The 24633-nt window shown below is 55.2% G+C and overlaps 1 protein-coding gene across 6 annotated transcripts in view; it reads left to right on the top strand.

Annotated features, from left to right (window-relative positions):
• UBR4 (ubiquitin protein ligase E3 component n-recognin 4) overlaps window positions 1-24633 on the top strand; it is a 124175-nt gene that overhangs the window by 75952 nt on the left and 23590 nt on the right. For 4 of the 6 annotated variants that reach the window (XM_029949740.1, XM_029949741.1, XM_029949745.1 and 1 more), the window contains 26 exons: window positions 529-738; window positions 2108-2257; window positions 3465-3692; window positions 4426-4504; window positions 5020-5268; window positions 5988-6156; window positions 6613-6757; window positions 7540-7625; window positions 8289-8376; window positions 8645-8838; window positions 10285-10524; window positions 10895-11033; window positions 11783-11908; window positions 11987-12115; window positions 12888-13231; window positions 14636-14726; window positions 14978-15062; window positions 15154-15281; window positions 18120-18249; window positions 18315-18529; window positions 19261-19370; window positions 20008-20149; window positions 20509-20590; window positions 20906-21079; window positions 23020-23141; window positions 23996-24193. In XM_029949740.1, coding sequence (XP_029805600.1) covers window positions 529-738; window positions 2108-2257; window positions 3465-3692; window positions 4426-4504; window positions 5020-5268; window positions 5988-6156; window positions 6613-6757; window positions 7540-7625; window positions 8289-8376; window positions 8645-8838; window positions 10285-10524; window positions 10895-11033; window positions 11783-11908; window positions 11987-12115; window positions 12888-13231; window positions 14636-14726; window positions 14978-15062; window positions 15154-15281; window positions 18120-18249; window positions 18315-18529; window positions 19261-19370; window positions 20008-20149; window positions 20509-20590; window positions 20906-21079; window positions 23020-23141; window positions 23996-24193 — 4053 coding nt within the window. The remainder of the gene's footprint in view (window positions 1-528; window positions 739-2107; window positions 2258-3464; window positions 3693-4425; window positions 4505-5019; window positions 5269-5987; window positions 6157-6612; window positions 6758-7539; window positions 7626-8288; window positions 8377-8644; window positions 8839-10284; window positions 10525-10894; window positions 11034-11782; window positions 11909-11986; window positions 12116-12887; window positions 13232-14635; window positions 14727-14977; window positions 15063-15153; window positions 15282-18119; window positions 18250-18314; window positions 18530-19260; window positions 19371-20007; window positions 20150-20508; window positions 20591-20905; window positions 21080-23019; window positions 23142-23995; window positions 24194-24633) is intronic. The other 2 variants (XM_029949743.1, XM_029949744.1) reach the window with 1 other exon arrangement.

Here is a 24633-nt window from a genome sequence, read left to right on the forward strand (position 1 = left end):
CACAAAGCAGAGAAGGTAGAAACGGAGGCTGAACTGCATCCAATCTTAATGAGCTTATGAGCTGTGGGGTTTGCTGGGATTTGCAAGGCTCTCCTAATGGTTTTATTTACAGTGGCTTTACTCCTGCTTTTTTATTCATGCCATCACGTACCCCATCTCCTTTAGAAGCTCGTTCCGTGGGGAGAGCCCCTGTTGGGAGGATGGGGCTGCTATGTAGTGCTGGTAGCGGAAAGTGTTTCCTCTCCTTCTTGACATGGGCCCAGGGAGGAAGGAAACCCGCTCCTCCTGGTAGAAAGGTCACCTAGTCCGTGCCCGCTGGGCCTCTGGCACGTGTGTGGGGGAGTAGAGCTGGGAAGCGGGGTTGGTTGGTTCTTGTTGGGCAGAGCTGGGGGTGTTTGAGTGAGTCAGGGGACCTCGCATTCGAGACGAGCTGAGTCCCTGGACAGCCACTCTTGAGAATGTCACCGTTGTTTTCTCTCTACCCCCCCACCCCCAGCTGACCCGTCTGACCTCCTCTCTCTTCCCCAGTCCTCGTCCCTCATCTCCAGCGCCACGGCCGCAGCCCTGCTGAGCTCTGGCGCCGTGGACTACTGCCTGCACGTGCTCAGGTCCCTGCTGGAGTACTGGCGGGGCCAGCAGAGCGACGAGGAGCCCGTGGCCGCCAGCCAGCTGCTGAAGCCGCACACGACGTCCTCCCCGCCTGACATGAGCCCGTTCTTCCTTCGCCAGTACGTGAAGGTGAGGGAGGCCTTGCTCCGGACGAAGAGCGGCTCAGCCCTCCTCCCGAGTCCCTTTGCTGTCTGTGAGTAGGGCCGGAGCAGCCTCGGCTGCTTCCCGCTGCGGTCGTCAGAGCCCCGTCAGCGGGCTCGCTGAGAACACGGCTTTCTGGTCAGGGGACTTTGGGAACCAGCAGCGTTCCCACTTACCAGCCACGAAGTCCAGGCAGGTTCCGCATGGCCGTAGCTTCAGTTTGCGTGCTGGGAAACGCCGCTCGCAGAGGGTCTGAGTGTGGGTTGTCGTGAGCACTGAGTGGCGTGGCGCCGTCCAGCCCGGCGCTGGGTGCACTCTGGTGCCCACCATGTTCATCGTCTCCTCTGCTGCTGTCCATTGCATCTGGGCGGCGGCCTTGTGCAGGCAGCACCCCCTGTGTTCCCCTCTGCACTTGCTGAACTGCTTTGAATAGTTCAGGGATAGAAGAGGCATAAAATGTGAATCTCACCGTGTCCTTCTGTTTAGCCCTTTGCTGGGCTTCCTTAACTTCTAGGCCAAAAAGTTCTGAGAACCCGACTATCTACCTGGATCTCTAGCTGTGTCGCTATGCATCCTGGCACATAGCCCCCCTGACCTGTGCCTTTCTCCAGATGTGGCACACCGCTTTCCTACTCGCTGTCTTTCTGAGCTTCTTTCCCTTAGCATCGCTACCTTCCGCTCTAAGCCAATTCCTAGTCCTTCTTCAAGACCTGCCTCACGCACTGGATCCTGGGAAAACCCTCCCCAACACACACTCTGCCAAGTCGGATGGAAAAGGCCTTTCCACGGGTCCCCGGAGTGCCCTGTGCACCCATGTGGCGTCTTCCCCTTGGGCCCCAGACTCCTGCAGGCTCTGCCCAGGGCACCACACAGCCTGCAGGGCATCTGCTACTTCCGCCGTCCCCCCTGCCTCCGGGGGTTGCGTGTTCGTGATCCAGCAGCCTTGCTTTTTATCGAAATGTCTTTTGTTATTGCAGAGGGTTATGGTTCTAGGGAGTGGACTGCGTCTCTCACAGGAAGCCAGAAATCCTTCCCCACCCCTGTTTTTTCCATTTTTCCCCTTTAGAAGTTTAGTTTTTGTGTAAGTAGAGCACAGTCCAGTGTCAAAATCCCCAGAGTGAAATATTGGAACTTTCAACACAGGCGAGATCTGTGACACTCTTAACCTTTGCATGTCACAGAATTGCCCCCAGTAGCCTGGGGCCTTGCTGGGTTTAAACTCCACTGTCAGGCAGTGAGGGCTCCCATCTGCAAGGTGCCATTTGCTAATTCCAACATATGCCGTACCTACTGAGCCGCAAACCAGCCTTCTCCCTGGTTGTGGTCCCCGCCTCTCACACAGCTGGTCTTCCTCCAGGGCCATGCCGCCGATGTGTTTGAGGCCTACACTCAGCTCCTAACGGAGATGGTCCTGCGGCTTCCTTACCAAATCAAGAAGATCGCTGACGCCAACTCTCGAATCCCCCCTCCTGTCTTTGATCATTCATGGTTTTACTTTCTCTCAGAGGTAAGTGAAGGCCCCAGGTGGCGTGCCACTCGGGGAGAGGACCTATCGGCCGGGATGGCCTTTGTGGCCCCCTCCGTCCTCACTCCCAGGGGGCGTGTCCCCCAGCAGCGCCGCTCACACCGTGTCAGTCTTGCCCCGGGGGTCCTGGGTGGTGAAGCTGTGGAGGATAGTTCTCCCAGCAAGCCATGGCTTTCGATTCTGTCTATACATTAAACTCTTTCTGCATGTGGTGGGCATAGACAGGTTAAATAATTGAGATACTGGAAAACAGAGAATATACTAGTTAAATTTAGAGAGAGACTTTAATAGAGGGAATTGGTTGAACAAGCCGTTGGAGAAGAAAAAGAAAAAAGGGAACCCAGAGACAGTAACTGCAGGAAGCAGCCACCAACAGCCTGTGTGTGTGGAGGAGTCGGCCTGGTGGGCCTGAGGGGAAGGTGCTACTTCCGGTGTCCCAGGAGCTCCGAGGGACTGTGGTGTGGTCGATTCTGGAAGTGGGCAGAGAAGCTGATGATTAGAATCCACTGTGGTTTTGGTTTGACCTTGGGTACTGAAGAAATGCTGAGGCTGCCAGAGTGAAGGGCCGTTGCCAGGGTAGCAGGCAGAAGGGAAGGAGCCGGTGCTCTTTGCTCGTGCCCTCCATTGTCCCTTTTCCCTGCTGGCGGGAGCAGAGGGGGAGTCAGCTGGCGGAGCGGCAGTGTAGTTAGTGTGCTTCTAGACCGACCGTCGCAGGGCCACGTGCGCGGGGTGGGTCTGGGGCCAGCCGGGGTTAAGCTCAGCCACCATCACGGCAAGTGTGAGGGCAACTCTGGGAAGAATGAGCTGTTCACAAACCCCAGATGATCATTTCAGGTTGGGCAGGTGTAACAACCCAGCCTCTTCGCGCCTCTTTGGCCTGAAAGAGGGATCCTGAATATATTTTCCTGACCGTTTCACTCTGAGTGAGCCAGAGTGGAGGCCAGCCTCCCCGTAGATTCCGAAGGACTCTAGGAGGGGAGCAGGGGTGTGTGGCTGTTTCTCCCCTCCTTGATGTCTGTCTTTCCATGCCTGCCTTTCTTCTGGTTTCGGTAAGGAATGTTGAAGTTCGCCGTAGGCCGGCTTGGCTTGTGTTTCTTACCAGTTTTTAACGATGGTTCACAAAAAGCAGGGTGCCGCCGCTGGCACAGCTCCTGAGTTGCTGACTCTCTGTGTTGCTCTTACCCTCAAGTACCTGATGATCCAGCAGACTCCGTTTGTGCGTCGTCAAGTCCGCAAGCTTCTGCTCTTCATCTGCGGATCAAAGGAGAAGTACCGCCAGCTCCGGGACCTGCACACCCTGGACTCCCACGTGCGTGGGATCAAGAAGCTGCTGGAGGAACAGGGCATCTTCCTCCGAGCGAGCGTGGTGACAGCCAGCTCAGGCTCCGCGCTGCAGTACGACACGCTCATCAGCCTGGTATGGGGCCCAGGGGGCGTGCCGGGGCGGAGAGAGCAGGGCCAGTGATGCGGCTCAGCCAGCGGGGCCACGGGCTGGAGCAGAACAGGGCTTTTTGGTATTAAGAGGACGTTACGGCCACAGTTGAGCTCAGGGCGAATCCGTGATGCTCTGTATCCAGTGTAGTGGCGGCAGGGCCTGAGGTGTCCCTGTCGCCACTCCTGCTCCCACCTGTTGTTATAAGTGGCCTGAGCTTCCCTGTGTCGCTGGTCCCGCCGGAAGTTCACACGCCTATGAGTTGTCCTTCAACTCTAAAGAAACAGTGTGTTACTGTCTGAAGGTGGCTTGGATTCTTGGGAGCAAATGGAGTGTGTCGCCTAGGAGCCTCTAGAAGAGGGGTCTTCGGTATTCTACGTTCCTCATCTAGTGTCCGTACTGGGATGCTTTCAGCAAGAACAAAGTCAAGTCGGGGTGGGGGAAAGAAAGGACAAAGTAACCTGGGTTGCAGTTTCCCATCACAGCCTCTCTCTCTCCTGCTGTTACTGAGCAGCCTGCGGGGTCCCTGTGAACCCAGGGCGTCCGTGCGGTGGGTGTAGCACGGAGGAGGCCTCAAGAGCGAGGTGGGGTGTGCACGTGGGGGGCCCGCGGCACGGGCGGCTGTGCTCGGTTTGCGGTCCGGAGTTGGGTCGGCGACCCGTCAGGTGGGGGCTGCTGGGCAGGGCTGCTCACCTCTGCTCACCGGTTTCCACTGCAGATGGAGCACCTGAAAGCCTGTGCAGAGATTGCTGCCCAGCGGACCGTCAACTGGCAGAAGTTCTGCATCAAAGACGACTGTAAGCGGCACAGCTCCTCCGGGCTGTCGTCACTCCACCGTCCCTTTGAGAGCCATGTAGTGAGGCCTCCTGTGTGCCCAGCACTGGCCTGGATGCCAGAGATAAGACTATGAGCAAGACATGTAGCCAGAAGTCTGTCTAGCTGAGAAGACAATCAGAACTTCAGAGCACTCAGGGTCATAGACACAATTTGGGGTGCTCTGGGGGCACAGAGTAGAGTAGATGACCTCCAGATTGTAGAACTAAGACTAAAGAGGAGTCTAGGGGGTCTAGAGAGTTGTTATCTTGGAAGAAGTGGGGGCTGAGAGTCCAGCTCAGGTAGCTGTTCCGACATTGATGAAGTGCTTCTGCAGAGGCATGAGTTCTGGGCAGCAGCCAGCAGAGCGGACTTGGAAAGCAGGCTGGTGAGAGCAGGGCCGGTCCTGGCTGAGTGTAGACATGGCGCCCGTGGCATGGGGTCTGGGCAGCCTGGGGTAGGCGTCTCAGAACTGAGTCCCGGTCTCCTCTGCCCACAGCTGTCCTCTACTTCCTCCTCCAAGTGAGCTTCCTGGTGGACGAGGGGGTGTCTCCGGTGCTGCTGCAGCTGCTCTCCTGTGCCCTGTGCGGCAGCAAAGTCCTCGCCGCCCTGGCGGCCTCCGCGGGCTCCTCTGGCACCGCCGCTGCCGCCTCAGCCCCTGCGGCTGCCGCCTCTGGGCAAGCCACGACACAGTCCAAGTCATCCACGAAGAAGAGCAAGAAGGAAGAAAAGGAAAAGGAGAAAGAGGGTGAGCGTCTTGGTGATCAGGGCGATGTGTTCTAATTTCTCTGAGCCTGCGGTTCATGCTCCCTTCAGAGAGGGCTTTCGTGCTGAAAGCCAGATGCTGTCTAGTGTCTAGTTTTGGTTTTATTTTCCTTTACACCGTAAACATGTGACTTCCCATATCAAGGAAAGGCCAAAGGGCACTGAATGTTTTCAGTAAGCCACGTTTGTTTTTCCATGAAATAATAAATTCCACTTGCTGTGGAGAAGTCATCAGTGGTAAATGATGCTCGTAAGCCGTTAAATGCTCTAGAAATAAATGGAAGCTGTCTTAGTGGACTCCTTGCCACTGGGGAGGCAGAAGCCTTTCTGCTTCACTGCTTTTCGTGGTCCTTGGAGGCCTGAGACCAGTGATCAGGAGAGCAGGGGAGGTACTTTACGTCCTCTCGATTAATGATTCAGAGAGATGTTTTAGGTAGCAGATCTCCAGAGTGGCTGTGTTTGTCCGGTGCTGGGCTCACGTCGGCCCCTTATCCTGTGCCTTTTTGGTGGCATTATTGCATGTCTGTCTCATTGGGGGCTGGCCTTCAACCAACCTAGAAAGGTGTTTTCAAATTAGAACCATTAATTTGAAACTCTCAGACGTGGACAGAGTCCCCTCCCTCTCCATCTGGTGTCACCGGCTGTGGGACCCGAGGCCGAGCCTCCTGGTCTCCAGTCCTCAGTCCCGCCCCGATCTCGCAGGTGAGAGCTCGGGCAGCCAGGAGGACCAGCTGTGCACAGCTCTGGTGAACCAGCTGAACAAATTCGCAGATAAGGAGACCTTGGTCCAGTTCCTGCGCTGCTTCCTGTTAGAGTCCAACTCTTCCTCCGTGCGCTGGCAGGCGCACTGTCTGACGCTGCACATCTACAGGTAGGCCGGGCTTGGTGTTGGCAGTCTGCATGGGTCTGGGACCTGAGCGGACGGTGTGGTTCTGTCTTGGCTTTCTGTTACCTGTGCACAATCTTGGTCTTCATATTTATATCGGCCTGGGTCCTCTTGACTGTTAACGGATGTCTTCATCAGGTTATCTGTTCTTAGCCATTAAACTGATGTTGTAAGCAAAAGATGATTGCGGTTTTTTTTTTTTCTGAAAAGGCTGTGTTTTGAAGTTTGTAAAGTGACCAGGCTTGACTCTTCAGGCCACTTTCTGAAGATACACCTGTTAGAATCCGCTGTGGAAGGAACAGCAAAACGATTCGAACTTAACCCCTACTTGGGGGGAGGTCAATACAGCTACAGAAACAGCACCTGGGCTTTGCTGATAAGTAAAGGGGCCTCCAGGGTCTCTGCTGCTTGCTGGGTAATACGAACTGTCCTTTACTACAGAAACTCCAGCAAATCTCAACAGGAGCTCCTGCTGGATCTGATGTGGTCCATATGGCCAGAACTCCCGGCCTATGGTCGCAAGGCTGCCCAGTTTGTGGACCTGCTGGGGTATTTCTCCTTGAAAACCCCGCAAACGGAGAAGAAGGTAATGATTGATACACAGTCAGAGGAGCCATCCAGCCACATTTGACGTTTTTTACTCTTAAAATTTTTTTTTAATGTTTATTCATTTTCATGAGAGAAACTGAGCATGAGCAGGGGAGGAGCGGAAAGAGAAGGAGACACAGAATCCGAAGCAGGCTCCAGGCTCTGAGCTGTCAGCACAGAGCCTGACATGGGTCTTGAACCCACGAACTGTGAGATCGTGACCTGAGCCGAAGTCGGACGCTTAACCGAGACTGAGCCCCCCAGGCGCCCCAGCCTTTTTTTTCTCTTGAGTTAAGAACATTATAACCAGCCCACCTGGGGACACATTAGTATTAGATCTATGTGAAGCACTACCAACATGTATGCCACACGTAACATACACTAGCACGTGAGCACAGGCTGACTTTGGCTTAGTCAGCACAAGGGGATCAGGTGGGGAGGAAAATGCAACCCGTTCAAGTTGTTTTAGGAAAGAAAGTGTCCCCGGGTTTTCCTGGCTGCCTTGAAGACAACCCTCAAGGTGTCTGCAGTTGGAGAACTGCTTCATTACCTCACTGTGGGAATAAAGATGACCTTCGTCCCTGGGATGTGAGAAGATGACTGTGGAAACTTCTAGAGCAGACAGAGTCCTTTAAATGACTAGGCGCCAGGCTGCCCCGGGGGCTGAGAAGCCTGGTGTGTCTCCGGCGGCCTCAGCTAGACAGCAGGAAAACAGGAGTCTTCTCCAGGAAGACTTTCCCTCGGCCTTTAACTCTGCTCTTTTATTAACTTCTGCTTCAGTTGAAGGAGTACTCACAGAAGGCTGTGGAGATTCTGCGGACTCAGAACCACATTCTTACCAACCACCCCAACTCCAACATTTACAGGTGGGCCTCTTCTGCCTTCTCCCTGACTGAGCCCCGCAGACCGGCTCACGTGCCGTCTCTCCACCCTCGGCTCTTAGCTGAGCGTCAGCACGGCTCTGTCTCGTTGGTCTCCGACGCCCTCCTCCACAGGGCGCTCAAAATGTAACTGCCCAGTTAGGTTTGGGGAGGCAGTAATGTGAGAATGTTTCCTACTTCAAGGGTCTGAGTCTAAATTGGATAAGTTTACAGAAAATGGCCAGGTTAAAAAAAACTTTTGAAAGTGAATTGGTCAAACTAGCAGTTATTCTTTCCTTGGTTTAATAGCGATTTTTCTTGTTTCTTCTAAACTTCATGGAGGTATAGAATTTCTGTACCACAAAATTCACCTATTTTAAAGTGTACAGAAAACTTGGTAAATTTAATTGTGACTCTCCTTTGATTAATACAAATATCAACGTAGCTTTTTAGGATTTCTCTGACCTCAGGAAACCGCTCAGAAATAGGAAACCTCTAGGGCCGATGGGGTGACATTTCCTTCCTGTGGCTTCTAAGCCCCGTTGGGGATTTCTCCCATTTCCCTGCATTCTTCCTAGGGTGGGACTCGCCTTAGGGAGTGTCGCCATGTGCAGCTCAGTGCTTTCTAAAATGAAAAGTTCCTAATGCTGAGACTGTTTTCTCCCTTAGCACCTTGTCTGGCTTAGTGGAGTTTGACGGCTACTACCTGGAGAGCGACCCCTGCTTGGTGTGCAACAACCCAGAGGTGCCGTTCTGCGTAAGTGCCATCTTCAGCACGGGCGGCTGTGAGGTTCGCAGGGCCGGCCGGTGGGCGTCTTGTTTCCAGAGAGTGATCGCTGCCACACGGGTGGCCCTCTCCCAGCAGTCGGTCAGCGGTGGCCGGAGTGCTTACCTGCCCCACTTACCGCCTCTAACAGAAGCTTCACCCGTGGTGGGAGAGTGGGCTACTGGGGTCGGTTTTGAAGAAGCCAGGATGAGTCGGGGGCCTTGAACTGATGCACTGTTCTGTGTCCTCTTGTGTTTAGTATATCAAGCTGTCTTCCATCAAAGTGGACACGCGGTACACCACCACCCAGCAGGTCGTGAAGCTCATTGGCAGTCACACCATCAGCAAGGTGACGGTGAAAATCGGAGATCTGAAACGGACAAAGATGGTGCGGACCGTCAACCTCTATTACAACAACCGGACGGTGCAGGCCATCGTGGAATTGAAAAACAAGTACGGGTTCTTTGGGCTCGGGGAGGGGCAGCTTGTGGCTCAGCACCAGATGTTGGTTTTGATTGCAGGAATGGGGGGAAGCAGCACATCCCTGGAGGCCTGGTATATTCTGTCTCCACTTTAGTCATGACAGGGGATGAAAGTGAAACACCATTTCCCAAGGGTGTTGACAAAGGTTCTTCTGAAATCATGTCCGGTGGAGCCCTTGGGGTCTGAGGAAGCAATTTAGCAGTGTCTGCCCTGAGAGGAGGCTGAGCGAGGGGACTGCAGGTTTCTCCCGCCCGTGTTCGTCAGGGCAGGTCTGGGTTTGTGTAAAACCTGTACTGGGAGGTAGCGGTCACTCCTTGGATTAAGGCGCTGCTTGCGTGCTCACGGAGAGGCAGTATCCCTCCGGAAGCTTGTCCAGTACACAGTCCCTGTTTATACATCGTACCTTCCCTCTGCATCTGCCCGTGTTGGATCCTTGTAGCTCACGTGTCCCAGTGTCTGGATCAGGGCACGTCACATGCGGGCCGGAGAAGGCACCGGTGCGGGTTGCAGTGCTGGCCTGCAGGGACTGATGTGTTGAGATCCCAGGTGCGCCTGTTGTGCAGAGGAAGACCCGGGCAGGCGCTGCTGAGGCAGGAAGCCGTGCAGTGCTGTTCTGCACGGATGGAAGTGTCGCTCTTACTCCAAGGGCCGGAACAAAGCTGGGCTGTACCGCACCGGCAGACGGCCCCCGGAGCTCGGCCCACAGCAAGTTTTCTTCCTTTGGGGAGCAGCTCACATTGGTGATGTGCAAGTGGAGGCCGCTCCTTGGGCTAACCCGCTCCCTTCTAGAGGAGGTGGGGTTCATCTTCTGTTGTGTAGAGTCCGTGCAGCTGCGGGTGAAGCACTCAGAACCTGAGCTAAGACTGTGGGCTTGCACCCCAGCCCTACTGAGCTGTGTGTGTCTTTCTCACATGGGAGACGTTGTATAGTCTGGTTTAGTGTGTGTGACCTGCCAGGAACGGAGCGTAGACGTAGTAAGTGCTCAATAGATGTTACCCGTGGGGACTGTGATTACCTTGCGTTACCATATGCCTTTTTGTTTTTTGCCTCTGCTGGGCACATGGCACAGGGTACCTCTTGGGATCTTAGGCTCCAGGGTGGCACACTTCTACAGGAGCGTCTGCCCTCGATACATGCTTCGTGGTTTCCCAGGATCTGAAAAGTTATCCTATGTAACATCTCCAAGCACTTGAGCGTTAACACCCTTTTATATAGAGAAGGGGCAGCGGGAAAATCTTCTTTACACTAGGCTGCCGTTTTCTGCCAGAGCTCCTTCTCTTAGAGTGCCTGCTTCGCTGCCTTAGAAGAATATGTGGGGATGGTCTTACTCTCCATCTCCTCAGACCGCCATCGCTGAGGGGTAAACGGGCGGCTCTCAGGCCCTCTGCCCCCCCTGTCTGACACGGTCTTTCGTAGGCCGGCTCGCTGGCACAAAGCCAAGAAGGTCCAGCTCACCCCCGGGCAGACAGAGGTGAAGATCGACCTGCCCTTGCCCATCGTGGCCTCCAACCTGATGATCGAGTTTGCAGACTTCTATGAAAACTACCAGGCTTCCACAGAGACCCTGCAGTGCCCACGCTGCAGCGCCTCTGTCCCTGCCAACCCCGGGGTCTGCGGCAACTGTGGAGAGAACGTGTACCAGTGTCACAAGTGCAGGTGAGGGCGTGTCGTTCGGGCCGGGGCTGTGTACGTTCCTTGTATTTCCCCGTAAGAGTCTCAGGGTGGGCCATTTCAGCGTCTGGTGCCCTCATGGTAATTAGAGGATTGTGGGTACGTGGAGTCCGGGGATGGAAGAGCAGTGTGTGTATGTGTGCACGCGCCTGTCCCGGGGGAGGCTGGGAACAGGGGTCCCTGTGTTTACTTTCGAGTCTTCCTTTCTTCTTACCTGGTTGTGTGAGTCATCCTCACCTGTGTCATCCTTACACGGTTCCAGAGGACGCGTGTGGCACTGTCCATCTCACGGTCACCCCCCACCCCTACCCCCGAGCCTCTCCTGCCCCCTGACCCGAACACTGTGGTTCTTCAGGTCCATCAACTATGACGAGAAGGATCCCTTCCTCTGCAACGCCTGTGGTTTCTGCAAGTACGCGCGCTTCGACTTCATGCTCTACGCCAAGCCCTGCTGTGCGGTGGATCCCATTGAGAATGAGGAAGACCGGAAAAAGGTAAGGCCGATCTGTCCTGGACCCAAGGCAGTGGCCTTGCTCTGAGCCTTGGGCAGCAGGGGCTGGTGGAGGGCAGGGTGCCTTTCCTTCTAGCCCGAATCTTCCTCAGCTCGGCACTGCCTGCAGCGTCCGGCTTTCGGAAGGCAGCAAAACACAGTGGACGATATATTGGGACACGTGGCTTACACGTGACTTCTGAGAAGTGTTGGTAGTGAACTAGAAGGTCTCCGCGGGCAAACAACTTCAGATTTGGAAAAGCAGAAAGAAGTCAGAGAGCACCTTGCATTTGTTCCCCAGACGCCTTCGTCCTGCAGCTGTTGGCCCTCCCTCAATGGCAGCGCGTCCCGGGGCTGGTTCTCGGCCTGCGTGGCCCGGGCAGGGGTGGGGGGCTGGAGTTAAGGGACAGTCAAAGCAGGGGCTGTTGGAATTGTTGCTAGAAGCAGGAGAACATTTAGCTGTGGCATCAGAAGGACAAAAGTTCCATTTCAGCCGTGCCTCTTAGTGCCGTGTGACCTGCTGTAGGTGACCTCTCACTTCTCTCAGAGTCATGTACTTATGCGTGTGTTGTATTCTCCTGTACGTCATATGTTACTACAAATAACGTGCTCACCCCCCAGATTATTAAGAAGAACAGAAGTAACGGGTGTGCGGAACAGCACCTGACCTGTAGGGAACATTTCAGAAAATGGTTAGCAATTGGGTTTAGTCAAGGAAAAGCCTTCACGCACACCCCTGTCTTTTCCTGCCAGGCCGTTTCCAACATCAATACGCTCCTGGACAAAGCTGACCGAGTCTACCACCAGCTGATGGGACACCGGCCACAGCTGGAGAACCTGCTCTGCAAAGTGAACGAGGCGGCCCCCGAGAAGCCGCAGGTAGCCCCGAGCTAGAGGGCACGTGGCGGGGCTCCGGGGCAGAAGCAGAAGGCTGACCGCTCGCCTCTTGGGTTGCAGGATGACTCGGGGACGGCCGGGGGCATCAGCTCTACTTCTGCCAGCGTCAATCGGTACATCCTGCAGCTGGCCCAGGAGTATTGTGGAGACTGCAAGAACTCTTTTGACGAGCTCTCCAAAATCATCCAGGTAGAGACACAGGAGCCCTTCTGGAGTGTTCTGTGGCGCGTGACCGGGGAGGTTTGTAGAGCAGTCCTGCCGACCCCCTCCGGCGCTCTGTCTCGGGCTGCCCTTGCCAGAGCTGAAAAGGCAGGGCCCAAGTGGCCATACGTTCAGCTTCTTGCCCACTGTTGTTTCTGGTGCTCGGCAGAGACCGGAGTCTGTTCCAGAAGATTGAGGGTGATGGTATTCGATGTGCTTTCCTTGGCCCAATTAGAACCCATCTTTCAGTAGAGGGGTTGCTAGTTTTAAAAAAACCAGGTGCCAAGATTCTGTTCCCTCTTTTTTGGAAGGCCGAATTTGTAGGCTAGTAGGGCTGGGCACAGCAACTCCGGTCAGCCAGGGCGGGCCGTTCGAATGCTGGAACGTCACCGACCTGACGTCCGTGGGAGGGGGGAGGCTGGCCACAGACACGCCGGTTCTTTGCCCGTCCGGAGTGGTCTCTGCTACACGGGCCGACGTCTCTGATCTTCGCGTTTGTCCTTTAGGAGACAGTGTTACGTGGGAGTTAGGACATGTTCAGGGGCTGAGCTCTGACTCTGCATTTGCCTGGGACAAGCCAGCCCTCCTAAGCTTCACTTCCTCCGTAAAATGAGGATAAAGTATCTATGGGTGGGGTCGCCAGAGAGGCTAAGCTGGATAATGTGTGTGAAGTGTTTTTTCAAGCCAAAACTAATTTCTGGTTAACTTTTTCTTCGTCCTTATTCATTGCTCCTTAATTTCTTTGTCTTTTTCTCCATAGAAAGTCTTCGCTTCACGCAAAGAGTTGTTGGAATATGACCTGCAGCAGAGGGAAGCAGCCACCAAGTCGTCCCGAACCTCTGTGCAGCCCACGTTCACTGCCAGCCAGTACCGCGCCCTGTCCGTCCTGGGCTGTGGCCACACATCGTCCACCAAGTGCTACGGCTGTGCCTCGGCCGTCACAGAACATTGTATCACGCTGCTCCGGGCCCTGGCCACCAACCCGGCCCTGCGGCACATCCTCGTGTCCCAGGGCCTCATCCGGGAGCTCTTCGATTACAATCTTCGCCGAGGCTCTGCGGCCATGCGGGAGGAGGTCCGCCAGCTCATGTGCCTGCTGACTCGGTCAGAGCCTGCAGCGTGATTGTGGGCCCAGTCACTGCTGGCACGGGGCGGGGCGGGCACTGGTCGCTGGGAGCTTAGGGGTGCGAGGTGGGGTGCTTGCTGCTGCTGCACAGGCTAGCTAACTTGTAAGGAAGAGGGGGAGATGCCCAGGGTCTTGGTGGGCAAATTCTGCAAGCATTTGAGACCCAGATTTCTTTGTAAATAGAGTATGTGGCTTGTATGTTGTTGGTTCCAGGGAGGTTCCCCGAGGAAATAGCCTCTTAGTTCTGGTGAGGGAGTGCCCGGGCTCTTGGACCCCAGACCCCCATGAAGAGGCCAGTGGAGCAGCGGGGCCTGGTGCCGAGAGCTTACTCGGAGTCTGATGGTCTGGGCCTCGGACAGCTTACCTGACTTCTCTGAGCTGAGGTTTTCTCTTCTGAAAAATGCTGACGAGAGTAAAATCTCGGAGGCTTGTGGTGAGGGTGGAGTGGGCAGAGCTGGGTGTGGCGCATCTGCGGAGCGTGTGGCGTAGATTCCGGAACGTGTTAGGTGATGGGTGACCATTTCTTGCTGTATCATTGGTTCACCCACTTACCAGGTATGTTGGGAGGGTCTGTGCGTGCCAGGCACTGTTCTGGACTCTGGGTGCGCAGTGGCAAACGCGGCGAGGCCCCTGCCCTCATGGAGCCCTCTGTCTAGGTGGGGGCCCGCAGGGGTGCACTTGTACAGCACCATGTCAGGAAACTCGGTTGTGGAGACAGGGGAAGCTGGGGCGGCGCCCAGCTGTGGCAGGAATGGCCGCGTGGGAGAAGCTGGTCAGGGAAGATCTCTTGGGGGTGACGCTTAAGGAGACGTGTGTGGAGTAAAGGGACAGGCCACATAGATGTCTCCACTGTGGCTTCACATGGCAGGGTGTGCTGGGACCATGCAGATGGAGTGATGGTGGCCACATGGGAAACAGGAAGAACCAGGGGTCACCGGGGGCCAGATCCCGGGGGTCTTCTAGGCCGTTGTAAGGACTTTGGGTTTTATTCAAAACGGAGGAGGAAGCAAGAAAGTGATCTGGTAGACTTTACCCTGTTAGGACTCATGTCGACATCGTCACAGTGGGGCTGAAACGGAGGCGGATGGAGAAGATGAGGAGTGTTGTGACCCGTCCTGGCAGAGGACCCTGGGTTTGGAGCCTGGAGGCCCAGCAGCCTGGGCTGTGGACGCGGAGATGTCGGTGCTGGTGCTGCGCTCCCTTCAGTGACCGCTGTAGGGCAGGCGGCCACGCTGGGCGCTTTGTTACAGACCCAGATCTCCTCACGGGGCCAGTCTGGTAGTGGCCCCAGGCATCGATCGCCTTTTCTCTGAGCTCCTTGGGTGGGAAAAGGACACGGCCAGTGGGGGGGTAACAGGACTCCCATGCCTTTGCTTCCTCAGAGACAATCCGGAAGCCACCCAGCAAATGAATGACCTGATCATCAGCAAAGTGTCCACTGCCCTGAAGGGCCACTGGGCCAATCCCGATCTGGTGAGCAGGACGGCCGCCCCTCTGACTCCTCCCTCCCTGTCCTTCTGGGTTCCTTTGCTTTCCTTTCCACCAGTCTCCCTGGGGTGACTCTCCCAGGTCAGAGCCAGCCTCAGCCGGAGCAGGGAGAGCGGTTTCCAGCTCTCCTTTCTCTCTCTGATGGCGCCCCCGGATCAGAGCTTGGACGTAAGCCCCAGTCCTGGCTCCCACCTGTGGACCCTTCTCTACCCACGTCCCCTCCCGTTGGCCTCTAGGCAAGCAGCTTGCAGTATGAGATGCTGTTGCTGACAGACTCCATCTCGAAGGAGGATGGCTGCTGGGAGCTGCGTCTGCGCTGCGGTGAGCTTGGGGCGCCGTCTGCCTGGGGGCCCTGCAGTTGTCGGTGCCCGGTGCCCCGTGCCCGCGGCTCAGCCTGTCCCTCCTACCCCAGCCCTCAGCCTTTTCCTCATGGCGGTGAACATCAAGACCCCCGTGGTTGTGGAGAACATCACCCTCATGTGCCTGCGGATCCTGCAGAAGCTCATCAAACCGCCTGCTCCGACCAGCAAGAAGAACAAGGTACCGGGCTGTGGGCTGCGGGCTGCGGGCTGCGGGCTGCGAGGCCAGGAAGGGAGGGCAGGCGGCCGCCCCTCCCTGCCCCGGGGGGCACCAGCGCTTCCCCTGCCGTAGCCAAGCCGACAGGAGTTGGGAGGTTTGAGAGGGAATGCTTCTCAGAGGAAAGTCAAGAGTAATATGAATGTGAAAATACAGAAGCGTGAAACAAGGTGGTTTACTGGAGGAGTGGCTCTTCCTCCAGTCATGTCAGATGACTCACAGCTCCCAGAAGGCACATGTTCTTTTCTGCCCCAGTGCCTTTACACGTGTGGTATTGTGCAGTGGTGAGAATCCGAGGCTCTAAAGCAGACGTCTCGATTTTTAAAAAAAAATTTTTGAATATTTTATTTTTGAGATAGAGACCATGTGAGCAGGGGAGGGTCAGAGAGAGAGAGGGAGACACAGAATCTGAAGCAGGGTCCAGGCTCTGAGCTGCCAACACAGAGCCCGACACAGGCTTGAACCCAGGAACCGTGAGATCATGAGCTGAGCCGAAGTCGGACTCTCAACCGACTGAGCCACCCAGGCGCCCCCAGACATCTCGATTTCTAATCCCGGCTCTTTTATTTAATAGCCATGTGACTTTTGGCAAGTCAGTAACTCCGGCTTCTCCGTTTGCCCATCTCTGCAATGGGAATACAACATGTGGAAGTGTTGTGAGGCATGAGTTACTTAACACAGATGACGTGCTCGGAACACCGGCTTGTGTTAGTCCCTTAGTAAACGTTAGCTGCAGCCGTCTGTCATCTTCTCTGAGTAGGATGCCCCCCACCTCTTCGTTAGCTGCTCCTCGGAAGATCCAGCTGTCTGCGGGGCTGGCTGTGGGCACCTTGAATCCAGGGGTGTCCATTTTGTGGTGCTTTTCATGTCCAGTGCAGAGCGTACTACCTAGCGTTTACCAGCCACTCAGGAAATCGTTCAGGGAACGAGGAAAGCCAAGTTTGTGTTCTGAGAGAACATAGCTGTGCCCCAGATCGACCCAAGTGCTTGTGCCGGCTTGTGGTACTTCCTCTCAGCCATGCCCGAGGCTCTGTCCCTTTACGCTTTCTTTGGTCCTTGGGCCATTTGATTCCTGTTCTGTCCTGGGGGAGCCCTTGGTGAGAAGTGTCTTCATCCTTGCAGCAAGGTTGCTCTGTGCGTGGTCAGCACCAGGGCAGAAGCTGGATCTGAACCGTTTACTAAATTTTCCTTGACTCCGCCTTCCTAGACAGTCCTCAGAAAAGCTACCCATCTTCTTTCCCGTTGATGAAGATTTATTTCCCCTCAGAGCTCATTGTCAGGAAAAAAAATCAGTCCTTGGTTGGAGAGGAACCCCACGCCCCCAAGAGCATCGTTTTCCCCGGAGCGAGGCGGAGGATGTCCAGAGCGTTAGCCCTGGAGGCGCGGGGGCCCTGTGCCGGCGCTCGCACGTGCTTAGTCTCGGCCTAGGGAAAGCAGCAGGGCTCCTGGCGCCTGATGTTCCCTGGACCATCCGGGACTCTGCAAGGCCGGCGTTTGTTTCGTAATTCTCCAAGCCCCTGCCTGGGCCTCGTGGTCTGTGGCCGCGGGGGCCTCCGCGGGGCGGGCAGTGTGCGCTCGCTGCCGGGCGTCCTCGACGTTGCGGTACACGTCAGTTTTAGGGACTCTCCGCTCGGGTGCTCGTGTTCTTAGGAGTCGACGTGGCGTGAGCAGGAGTGCAGTGCCCCGCCGCCTCTCTCATGGGGGCCCGCGGGCGCTGGGAGGGGCGTGCGACCAGCCAGCGACGCTTGTTCAGGATTGGCTGTTTGGCAGACGTTTTCTTGAAAGATGAGTGACGTGAGCCCACCGCTCCAGAGCGGCTGACCTGACTCAGGGAGCCCGCATCTTCCAGATGACCGACCCATGCTCCCGACGCACGCGTGTGTAGTGAAGAAGAGAGTTCGTGTGGTGGACCGGGAGGAGTTTGTCCGCCGACTCCAGGTTCCCCGTGGCAGCCGGGCTTTCCGAGCCTCTCGTTCGTTGAAAGTGGGATCCAAGAAAGCAACCTGCAGTTACACAAGAAGGCTGTTAAAAATACGCTTTTTCCCAACTACGTGTCTGTGCAGCTGGGCGTTTTCCTCCCTGCAGCCCAAACAGCACATGCTCGGACGCAGAGGCAGCACTGAGGGCCCAGCCGACTTTCTGAGTCCTCAGGCAAATTCTCAAAGACAAAGTAGTGTCACTCCTTTAGGTTATTTTCATTTTGGAAATGTAAAAAGCATCATTTAGGTAAATAGGCAATGGATTTATTCTTATTGTTAAGTGAAATTAGTTAATATTTTAAGAATTTCTCATGCCTAACTTTTAATATGGCAAATATCAATAGATAGAACCACACACACAAAACGGTTTTGGGTCCTTGACGATTTTATTAAGAGTGTAAGCAGGTCCTGAGGCCAAAACGCTTGAGAACAGCTTGCTTGAGTGCCGTGTGGGGCTCTTTGCTACACAGCCTAGTTCTGCTTAGTCACTGGCTCCTCAAGTTCTAGAGACCAGTCGATTGATGTTTGGGGAGCCAGATCAGCCCTGGGATAGGAGTTGGCGTCTGCGGCTCTAGGACGGTCTGTAGGAAGCCAGCTACCTCTTCATCCTATGCAGTCAGAACAGCGACCTTAAGCTCAGGGCGGAGACGCTGCTGCAAAGTTGGGCCACGTGCCTTTAGCGGGAGCACATACTCGGGCGAAAATGAAACGAGCGTTGACCCTTCTGATCTTGCTTTGCCTACGCCCCTCTGGCCACCAGTGCCCTGGTGTTGGGGCCCTCGTCCCGGAACCGCGGCTCAGGTGTTCCGCTCTCCCCATGCAGGATGTCCCTGTTGAGGCCCTCACCACGGTTAAGCCATACTGCAATGAGATCCATGCCCAGGCTCAGCTGTGGCTCAAGAGGGACCCCAAAGCCTCCTATGAAGCCTGGAAGAAGTGTCTTCCTATCAGAGGTGTGTCTGTGTCTTCATGACTGGGGAAGTCAGTCCCGCTGACCTCTGTCCTGACCGCCCTAAAGTCCCCCCCTTTTGTCATTTCCTTTTTCTTATCCCTCTCTGCAACCCCCACCTGCCAGGGATAGATGGCAATGGGAAGTCCCCCAGCAAGTCGGAGCTCCGCCACCTCTATTTGACGGAGAAGTATGTGTGGAGGTGGAAGCAGTTCCTGAGCCGTCGAGGGAAGAGGACCCCACCCTTGGACCTCAAACTGGGCCATAACAACTGGCTGCGGCAAGTGAGTGGCTGCCTCCTGGGCCCGCCTCTAACCCCCCCCCCCCCACCTTCCCCCCACTGGATGCCAAGTGGCGCATTTCTACTCCTCCCCACACGTCTGCTCTGCTTTCTGGCTTCCCTTTCTGGCCTCCTGTCAGATGGGAAGCAGGGGGAGGTCCTGGGTTGGCAGCCACCAGTGTGGTAGACTGGTCAAGAAAGGATTTTCCCGTGCCTTTCATCCAGCTGGTGTGCTTGCCGCTCTCCCCCCGGCCACTTAGCGGAACTAAGCTTCAGTGCTGCCCTCCGTCTCCTTCCTTCCGTCACCTGTCCATCCTGCTGCCCTCTCCCTGTTTGTTCTAGCTAATGTTGTGAAAGATGAAAGTACTTAAAGGCATCGTTTTTCTGTTAATGTGTAAAGTAAGAACTACTTGGTTAAATATAAATATTGAGCACAGAGATATCTCCCAAATGGAGTTACAGAGTTCTAGAAATCCGTGCTGAGGCGTATGCTGGCTGGGTTGTTGGCTAGTTCGGTCATGTTAGTGTGTTGTCTGGATTCCTTGATGGAGGAGCTCTCCGTGCAGGAGGGCGCTCCCAAGAGCAGCCTCTTTCCCAGCCTGCCACAGTGGCATCTGGCCTTGGTGGGTGGTGGTCGCCTTTCCCCATCCCTGAGGTGCGCCCAGAGGACTCCCAGAGGGCGGCACTCTGCCATGCCGGTCATCTGCGCCACGGCCCCTCTCCTGTGTCCTTCAGGTGCTGTTCACTCCGGCGACGCAGGCCGCACGGCAGGCAGCCTGCACCATCGTGGAAGCTCTGGCCACCGTCCCCAGCCGCAAGCAGCAGGTCCTGGACCTCCTCACCAGGTGCCACTTGAGGAGGAGTGGGAGAGCGGTCCCTGTGTTCCTGGGGGAGTCAGTGGGTCAGGGTGGCACTCCCGGGCTCCGTAGCCATCGCATGCTACGGAGAACACGGGAACAGAAAAGGACCAGAATGCTGAGTGGCAGTGCTGGGGGTGGTAACAGTAATGCAGCAGCAGTGGTGACTGACGCTCGTTGAGGTGTCACGGGTGTGTAAATGCTCAGCTTGTGTGATCTCCTCTAACCCTCGCCCGCAGCCTGGGCTTGATGCGGTTGAGTGGCGTGTGCACTGAAGGCGGGATTTGAATCCAGGTAGTGTAACTCCAAATCCACGCCATCAGCCACTCAGCTGTGGTACACGTGCCTTCTACAGGAGTCATTCAAAACCAGTCTCCCCTCCCAGATAAGCACTGTTCTGTTTTGCTGCTTGTTTCAAATGGGAATAGTTTACAGCATCACTGAGCTGTCCCCAGGCGTGGGGAGTTCCCAAGTGGGGAGTTTGCAGTTTTCCCAGGTGCTTCCCCCACCCTCTGAAGGAAGGGAGAATGAAGGGGTGCAGAGGACATGCAGGTGGGAGGAGCAGAGGGGGCCCCTGGAGCCATTGGGGCCGCGGCCTCACGGCGCCCTGTCTGTCTGGGGGCAGCTACCTGGACGAGCTGAGCGTAGCGGGCGAGTGTGCCGCCGAGTACTTGGCTCTCTACCAGAAGCTCATCTCTTCAGCCCACTGGAAAGTCTACCTGGCTGCGCGGGGCGTCCTGCCCTACGTGGGCAACCTCATCACCAAGGTACCGCCCTGAGCGCAGGAGAGCCCTGGCCCGGTTCGGCCTGCACTCCACGGGGACACTTTGCTACTCCTTTTTTGCTGAGAAGAAATCTTTGTTGAAAACGTTACCTTTGTGACTTTGTTCACCATTAGGAATAGCGACCCGTTGGGGCCGCTATAGCTCTTCTCAGCTGTAAAGCCATCCCTGAACATCACTGCGACTCCCCCGGGCTTCGGAGCCCTGCAGGATGCTGCTGCTCGAGGGGCCACTGGGGCTCAAGCATGGCTGCGGGGTGCCTGGTTGCATTGTGGCTCCTGGGCCGCGGGTGGGGGGACCGGTGTCAGCAGCGTGTCTCTGACTGTGCTTGTCGTCCCGTGTAGGAAATCGCCCGTCTGCTGGCCCTGGAGGAGGCCACCCTGAGCACGGACCTGCAGCAGGGCTACGCTCTCAAAAGTCTCACAGGTAGAGATGGCTGCTAGGCCCTTCCTTTAGGCCCCCTGGGTACAGTGTGGGGCCTGACCCTTAGCTCCTGGGGCGCCGAGGTTGACTCTTTCCTCTTCTGTTGACTCAGTGTACACGTAAGCTCTGTTGGTTTCTCTTCGTTGACAGCTTTACGTTTCTGAGCTCCTGTTCACCGTTGACCAGTTCAGTTCCTTGAGCACTTGCTCTGTGCTCGGAAGTTGCTTTGGAGTTGCTCATAGGCTTTGGAAGACAGGGACCTTCCTTGCTCTCAGTCTCATTCAGAGCTCTTGCAGCAGCTTTTTCCTGTCCCCACAGGCCTTCTTTCCTCCTTTGTTGAGGTGGAGTCCATCAAAAGACACTTTAAAAGTCGCTTGGTGGGCACTGTGCTGAATGGGTACCTGTGCTTGCGGAAGCTGGTGGTGCAGAGGACCAAGCTGATTGATGAGACCCAGGACATGCTGCTGGAGATGCTGGAGGACATGACCACAGGTAGCCCCGCCCGGGGCCGGGACCCCATTCCTGCTGGGGGGCTAGGGGGTGGCAAGCTCTGTAAAATTCCAGAGGTGGGCTCAGTCCGTTTGGACTTTTTATATTAAGCTCCTAGAACAGAAGGAAGTCATGTGTCCTCAGATTGGGGTCTTTCACCAGTTTTGGAACATTCTCAGCCATCGTTTGTTTCCTCAGTTGACTTTGCTGCAGTCTCTCTCATTCTTGCAGAACCCACTGTGTCTCATCTGTCTCTCCCTCTTTGTCACAGGGTCCGTCTCACCATCTCTCTGCTGATCCTGGAGGATCTCTAGGTTTTTCATTTTGTTCATTTAATTTTTCTTCACTAAGTTAGGTCCTCCATCTGCCTGTTGAGTCCTTGTGCTTCTCTACAGATTTTATAGTCTCTTCTTTTTTACTCACGTTGCCCCCCCCTTTTTAGTTTTCAAACAGAGCAGACGTTTTTGTGTCTGAAAATTCTAAGAATTGAAGTGTATATTGATCTGATTCTGCTGTTTGTTATTTCAGCTCTTGCTTACAGTGCCTTAAATCTTTTTGTATTTTGTGATTTTTGACTGTGAGCTCACTTTTGGGGGTTTGTTTGGGGGAATTTTTTGTTCTTTTATTTATTTGAGAGAGAAAGAGCATGTGTATGAGTCATGGAGAGGCAGAGAGAGGGGGGGGGAGGGAGGGAGGGAGTCTCAAGCATCCTCCATGCTTAGCACGGAGCCTGATGGGCTTGACCCCACGACCCTGGGATCACGACCTGAGCCGAAATCAAGAGTTGGCTCCCCAGCTGCCTGAGCCACCCAGATGCCCCAGTCTGTGGGAATTCTTCAGGCCCCAAGTCAGATACAGGTTTCTCCAGTGACGATTTATAACTGCTCCTGGAAGCATCTGGATCTGCATCGTGCGCTATCTTCAACAAAGTTCTGAGCTTCAGGTTTTTTGGACTACTTTTAGGTAGTGTGACTTTGGAGCCACAGACCCCTGTGAGGGGCAGCCTGTTAGGAGTTCACTCAAGGGAGACTGTCCCCCCCCCACTCAGTGCAGATTGTTTTGTTTCAGTGACTTGCCTAGGGGAGAGTTAAATTATTTCTCTTGACCCTTATACCGTGGGTGTAGCTCCTTTCAGACACCAGACTTTGGGGGGGTTGGTCCCACTAGACTGTCCACCCTGGCAGACCTGGGGCTTTCTGTCTCGCTCTCAAATCCTGGCAGGTTGTGGAAACCAGAGCTCAAGGCAGACACCAATGTCAGAGTTTTGCTAACCCCCCTAGGTTCCTGATTTCTCTTAGTTTTTTATTCATCTCTGCTAGTGTGGCAGTTCAGTGATGAACGTTATCCCGGATTTTACGTTATCTAGAAGTGGTGGGGGGGAGTAGGTACGGGAGTGCAGTGTGCCGTCTAGCCAGCTGCGGAGCCCTTCTGCATTTTCATCATGCCATCCTGAGCCTGTTCAGACCCTTTTGAAGCCTGTTTCTTCCTTTTCCTGTGACTCGGAGTCCTCTCTCTGGCTTGTACAGGGCCGTCCACCCAATCGTTAAGACCAAAGCTTCCCTAGAGTTTGCCTGAAATACAGTTAGGATTACTATTTGACATTCCTGAGTACCCGTTTTGGGCAGGAGGATGCTAGTTGAGTGAAGCGCAGTTCCTCTCCTTAAGGAGGTCATGATTCTGGGAGGAAGCGGGACGCATCCACAGCCGGCCGGGAGGGGGCTGCTGTGTAGACTTGGGCGCTGGGGCTTTCAAACGGAACGTGGTCTGAGCACGAAATTCAGGCCGCCTCGGGTTTCCAGTTGGGAGTGTTGAGACTGTAGGGCGTTTCAGAATTTACCAGGAAGAAGGACTCTGTTGGTGACTGTACCTCATGGAAAGTCTCATCGTGGCTTTTGTGCGTGAAGCTCTCTCCTAACTGACGTGGCCACTTTGATTTCTGGCAGGTACAGAGTCGGAAACCAAGGCCTTCATGGCTGTGTGCATTGAGACAGCCAAGCGCTACAACCTGGATGACTACCGGACCCCCGTGTTCATCTTTGAGAGGCTCTGCAGCATCATTTATCCCGTAAGTGGGCGTCTCCCCTGCCCCTCGTGGTGTCCGTGCCGCCTGCCTGCTGCGAAGTCTCTTGGTCATGGGCCGTCTCACCAGCTGGGGGCAGTTGAGCCACATTTTAGAAAGCTCTGCTGACAACCCAGACCGGCCTCATGATTTTCCGGCTCCTAACGGCGGGAAATCAGATGATCTTCCTTGGTCTTATTTCCTCGGTTTAAGGTCTATATAGATCAGTCTTCTCAGGAACCGAGTCTAACCTCCCATTGCCAGAATCCTGTTGCTTCCCAGTTCAGTACACTGTGAAAGAAGCGATACTGAGCCAGAACAAGAAGAAATGCTCTCTTTTCCTTCTTTCTGGGCCTGTGTTTGTGTGTGTTTCCCAGCCTAGCTCTCTGAGAGCAGGATAGGGGGCAGGGAGCCCACCAGTATCATCCGTTAACGACGAGTTAACTGAACATTCTGAGCATACCGGCGTGTTCTGTAGTTGACCCTCCTCTTGACTCGGGGGTCCTCAGTGGCAGAGTCATCCAGCTCCATATCGGTTAGTGTCGTTTGAGGTGAGCAGGCCGAGGAAAGTCCCTCCACCGCTTCCATATGTTGCCCGTGTGCTTGTTTTGGTAGCTCTCTCTCCTGCTCCACCCTTGAGTTTCAGAGGAGATGCCTGGCAGCAAAGGCTACTCGAAGTATGTTTGGAATCACCTCTGCGTTTCCTGTCATTTATGTCTTACAATGTGTAAGGGGCTGGATTGTTCCCCAGAGTGTCCGCAGAGCGAGGTGGCCTGGTCTCCGTCTGGAAGGCCTCTGCCAACCCTCTAAGAGTATCTTTATGCCATCCCTGCTGACGCGTCCTTGTCTCTGTTTTTTAGGAGGAGAATGAAGTCACCGAATTCTTTGTGACCTTGGAGAAGGACCCCCAACAAGAAGACTTCTTACAGGGCAGGATGCCCGGGAACCCATACAGCAGCAACGAGCCAGGCATTGGGCCGCTTATGAGGGATATAAAGAACAAGATTTGCCAGGACTGTGACTTGGTGGCTCTCCTGGAGGACGACAGTGGGATGGAGGTAATGAGCTCAGGACGTTGCCGCCATGGCTAAGAGCACGGGCTGGGGTTGCATCCAGGTTCCTCCCTACTTCGTAGCCAGTTAGCCTTGGGCAGGCAGCCTGCTTCTGCTTCCTCGGCTGTAAGCGGGGCCGGTGCTCCCAGCCGCCTGCCTCACCTGGCGTTAAGGTTAATGACCTGGTAAAGGGCTCTCCCCGATGTCTGGCACGCAGCAAGCAATGGTCTGTGGCTCCTGCTTGTCACTAAGTAGGGTTTTATTGTTCTTCTTGTGCTGGCGGAGATTTCCCAGGGATTCCGAGTTACTTACGCTCCTCAGTACTGGCACAGGGGCCCCGGAGCAGATTTCTGGCCCTGTATCTGCTGCCTCTGGCAGACAACCTCCAGGGTCTGGCCTTAGCGTCCGTGGGGTGAAAAGCATGTTGGTGAGACGGAGTAAATTGC

Source organism: Suricata suricatta, chromosome 8 (assembly GCF_006229205.1).
Source record: "Suricata suricatta isolate VVHF042 chromosome 8, meerkat_22Aug2017_6uvM2_HiC, whole genome shotgun sequence".
NCBI classification, from domain to species: Eukaryota; Metazoa; Chordata; class Mammalia; order Carnivora; family Herpestidae; genus Suricata; species Suricata suricatta.